Genomic DNA, 4,941 nt, shown 5'->3' with positions numbered 1-4,941 from the left:
GATGGATCTTTTTTTTCTTCTCTTAACGTTGATGGATTCTTTTTCGGGTTGGTTTTAAGGAAATGAAATGAATGTTTTTTGTTTCGGAAGTTTTTTTTGGTTTTTTTTTTTAAGTCCCCCTTGTTCTGCACACCATCGGTGAGGGTGAGCGGGCGTTTTGCACTGCACCAGCTTGGTGATGCTGCAGAACCCAGCCTTTTATAGAGTCAGGATGGCCTCCCTCCCCTCCGCCTCCTCCCCCCTTCCCCTCCTCTCCTCCTCCTTTAGCCTGAAATAGCCTATCTGCAAGCTCACAAGTTGTTGCGGCTACGCTGCGCCGTGAGCTTGTATATCGTCTATTTTCGGCGCGCAACACTGCCATACGATGGAGTACAAGGCCAGCATTTTCCAGCCATCCCTGTCCTCCGCCAGAGAGCAGCATCAGTGCTGTCAGCATGTGCTAAGCCAATAGCACACACTGCTGCAGTGTAGTGAGGGATGGTTAGTTTGCAGACAAACTGTCCAACATGGCCAGCATAGTGCATGCAGTAGGGCAAAAATAAAAGGAAACAATAAAATAACACTCTAAATTATGATGTACATGTCTAAGAGCCTACATTCCACTATATGTTTTTGGATATGGTAGTCGATTAAGCCCGGATTTATTTTTTATTTTTTTATCACCATGATCGTGGGAGTGAGAAAAAAAGCCAAAGCTGGTGACAGGTGACTTGAAACAAAGTATTTTTTCACAACCCAATGAGAGAAATTGATGAAGGATGCAAGGAAAAGAGAGCGAGAGGTAGCAATATACCGTATCTACAGTGCCCGGTAACTCCAGACAAGGTTAATATTTTAAACAAGCTATGAAGTAACGCATCATGTACTGAGTTGACAAAAATATAAGGTTTTATTTTAAGGTTTTGATACAGACGTGCTGTGCAAACCATTTCTTTCTGACCCGGATACATGCTGATGTGCCAGCACTATTATCTTTTACTATACAGTAAAATCCTTAGTGCTCATTTATCCATTTGTAACGAATTGGACCCTTACAGGTCCACACTCTCGTGTTCTTCCCCTATAGGCTACTGCATGTACATTATTTCCCCCTTTGAGGACCTCATTTTGCATAAACGGGTACACATTATTGTGTATCATTGTTTTATGCTTTAACTATTGAAAAATAGCAGATATACAAGCTCACAGCGCGGCACCGAGTGCCGCGCTGCGAGCTTGTAGATCTGCTATTTTTGAAAAATCGTGAAAATTTGAATTTTGAATCCTTGTCTTTTGAATCCTTCTAAGATTTTTTTGAAAAACCTGTGTTTCTATGTCAGCAATCTGGCCAGCCATCGTCAAAGAAAAGGTCCTTTTCACTTAACTGGAGCTCAGTTAGTCTGTTCTTGAGAGACTACTATGTCAGTGGTTCTCAAACCTTTTCATGTGAAGGACCCCCAAAATGATATTAATTTGGCCACGGACCCCCATCTAAAAAAAAATAGTTCCAGGGACCACCCAGAAGCAAAATTTTAGTTACAAACGTTCGCTTTGAAAATACATATATTCAAAGATTTGCACACATTTTCACGACTTTTTCAAAAATAGCAGATCTACAAGCTCGCAGCGCGGCACTCGGTGCCGCGCTGCGAGCTTGTATATCTGCTATTTTTCACTGGTTAAAGCATTCAATAATTCTAGGCCTAAATGGGTTAACCGCAACTTGAGGTCCTTTGATAGATGCACATGCCTACAGTGCACTACATAAGCGTAATTGTTTCTATTTAAATACGGTAACAAAGTGATGAGTCACAGATGTCCTTATTCAGCTGCCCTAGGCAGTGAGTGGGAGACATTCTGGGCGTTGTGACAGACACTCACCCTGAACCCCAAAGGTTTTCATCTTGAGACCCAAAAGAGAAATGTTGGTTCGTCCCCAGGATCCAAGCACAACCCAAATATTTCATTAATTAATCATTTAAGAATATATACTCCAATTGAACTATAGCACTGGTTTTCAACCTCTTTCATATCAAGGATCAGTATTTATTCGGCATTAGAACCACGACCACCATTTGATGACATTTAGCCTCTCAGGCCCAAAACTTCGAATTTTGTTATTGTTGGATAAGACAATAACACAATTCCAACTCCACAATTCCATCAATGCTGTATTGATGTGGTAGAGATAACAGGCAAACGTTGTTGACAATGTTGACACCAGAGAGTTAAGGGGAACTATAGGCAAGTCTGAGTGTATACAGTACACACATTTCCCTCCTCCCCTCTATGACAGGCATCAAACAGGTAGCTGTCTTTGATGCTTTCATTCATTAGAGAGAGATCACTAACAAGCACTTGACCCTTTTATAGCCCAATCAATTACCTCAGTGCACAACCCCTTTGAAGTTAAAAGGAAGCAATTAAGAGCTCTGGCTGAGCTCCCCCTCCCTTCACAGACAAAAACGTCCCTCCAAGGGATGAACGTCAACATGAACACTGGAACAGAACCAAAATACAGCCAGGGGGATGTGTCATTCTGTAAGGAAACACCCAGCACAATAATATAGAGACTGATAAAGATAAATGACTGCTATTTTTTTTTTATATAGGCCTACTAGGCTATAAAGGGTGTGCCAATATGTAGTTCTAGAGCGGCCATTTCTTGGGTCAAAACAGCTGATTGGAGTAGAGCATTAGTTCTACTTCTATGCCAATCAAACAATTGAAACACATGTGTTTGACCCAAAATATGGCCTCTCTAGGACTACAATTGCGTCACTGTTGGCACACACTATATTTAAAATAGTCTTAAAGTTACCTACTATAGTTTCCTTTTAATGTATGTTAATTGTGTTGTATTAGGCTAATAATACAGTTCTGCAAAATTAACTATTAACGCTGTGAAATAATTGCAGAGTAAAAAGTAGGCCTACACTATTTTCCTCTAGTGTTCCAACACCAGCAGCTCAGTGGCCTTGTTGTGTTAAATCCCACTATCATCATGCTTTACAGACAGTGTGCATTACCTTCACACACCGATGGCAGAGGAAACCATGATGCAAGGCACCAAAAATAGATCCACGAGCTCACAACGACTGTACGACGAAGCACAAATCAGGCTCAAGCTCAACCCAGGTGAATACAATAATCGGTCAAAGAACCCGCATTGTGTAGCCTACATTCCCATGGAATAGCTCACATTGTCATGACAAGATTTGGGCACAGGGTGGCGCCATTGCATCGCAACAGATCAATTTCCACGTGCTATGGCTCAAACTACTGTAGCTCGGCGTCAACAAATGCATCTTCATGGTGTGTTCTTGTAAAGTTACCTATCGGTACACCTGGCTGGATGTAATGTGTAGACTTACTATAGGCTACATTAAATGCCCCTGCAGTCTACATAGGCTAGCCTATGATGTTGAGCTCAGCTCGCTGGTTGAACATTATCTCAGACAGTAAAATAATTCGTGTTTCGTTGTCCTATGTGATATAGAAAACCAAATGAGGTTAAATAGACAATATTTTCAAATGATACAAAAATATTACAGAAAACAATTAGGCCTAACCTACTAGGACAAATTATAGACTAGCCTACGACTTTGGAATGTCAGGTTTTTCATATATCCTAGCTAAAACTATTTCATCACATGGTGACATGAAAATGTAGGCTACATGTTGAGAATCAACTGGTTTTATTTAGGTAGGCAACTGTGTTATTGAAACGGTAAATACAAATACAATTCAGAACATTCTCTGCAATTATATAGTCTGGACCTACATTTAAAAAAGCAAGGTATAGGCCAACCATCTTTCACAATCTTTTACATTCAGATGAAATCTGTACAGCTCTGTAAAATACTATTGTGAAGGAAAGGACATTGAACAAACATAATAGTCTATACATCCAACATACAAACAATGCAGAAATTACTTTTAAGCTAAGCTTTCAATACAAAAATGAACTCCTTTGGTAAAAAAAACATTTGTCTCAGAAAAGAAATGTGCTGAAATATCTTGCATGGCCTATCAAACTTAGTGTATCAAAGCCAATGATGGGACAAACATTCATTTCATAATTCATATTGGGAATGCATATTCATTCGCGTTGGCAATGCATCTCACAAACCAGTCGTCTACTGACATCATGCACAGCCAGCCTGGTTTGAACTGAACGCCACGACGTTTGATTACAGTATGAAAGTGGTCATCATTCACTTGTCGATCTAATAGCCTACAGTAGTACTTTGGTTCATTCATAAAGAAATGGAACAGCATTTGTGATCATCGAGTTCTTAAAAGAGTGGGGGGGATCCTGTTGCACTCACGCAGAGGAGCGTCCAAGCGCAATGTGCCAATATAATGAGATAACAAAACATCATAGGCCTACAATTAAAATAGTCTAGTGAAACATACAAAAACCAACACATTAAAATGCCATGTTCTTAACATCTTTAGGACTCTTCTCAGACTTGTCATGTGCATGTGAATTGGGGCAAAAGTACTGCGAAATAAAACAATAAGTATTCATTTCAGAGAGTGCAATCTAAAATCAAGTCAAAAAAAAAAAAGAAAGAAAAAACTAGAATATTTTCATCCTTTTGCCAATCATCGCTCTGCCCCCCTTCGCCACTCGCTGCTGGCTGGGCTGCTCCTTTGACAGAGGGCAGTACTTGATGGTGTGCGCGCTGTCCCCGTTGGCGCTGCACAGGGGGCACGTGTACGCGCGCAGGATGGGGCACAGGACCCTGCCGTCCACCGTCTTGAGGATGTGAGAACCGTACACCTCCTCCGGCGCGCCGTTATTCCGACAGAACACGCAGATCTTGGGCTCCGGCTTACAACTCCTCTGCTGGCTCTGTTGTTGCTGCTGTTGTTTGCGCCTTCTGTCCGTCGTGGCGAGCAGGTCGAGCCCACCGAGGCAGCTCGCCCCGTAGGCGGCCGTGCCCGTGTCCGTCC

General features: G+C 41.7%; 1 protein-coding gene across 1 annotated transcript in view; it reads right to left on the bottom strand.

Annotated features, from left to right (window-relative positions):
* Positions 1–4,564: 4,564 nt before the first annotated feature.
* The window catches only part of LOC308305417 (nanos homolog 1-like), a gene marked incomplete at its 3' end in the record, with an annotated part of 795 nt that continues 418 nt past the window's right edge, over positions 4,565–4,941 (bottom strand). The window contains exon 1 of the mRNA XM_080750218.1: positions 4,565–4,941. This exon is cut by the window's right edge and continues 418 nt beyond it. Coding sequence (XP_080606344.1) covers positions 4,565–4,941 — 377 coding nt within the window.

Source organism: Nannobrachium achirus, assembly GCF_963921795.1.
Source record: "Nannobrachium achirus genome assembly, chromosome: 20".
Classification (NCBI taxonomy): Eukaryota; Metazoa; Chordata; class Actinopteri; order Myctophiformes; family Myctophidae; genus Nannobrachium; species Nannobrachium achirus.
The sequence above is the reverse complement of the archived record's forward strand: the minus strand, read 5'-3'. Positions and strand labels throughout refer to the sequence as shown.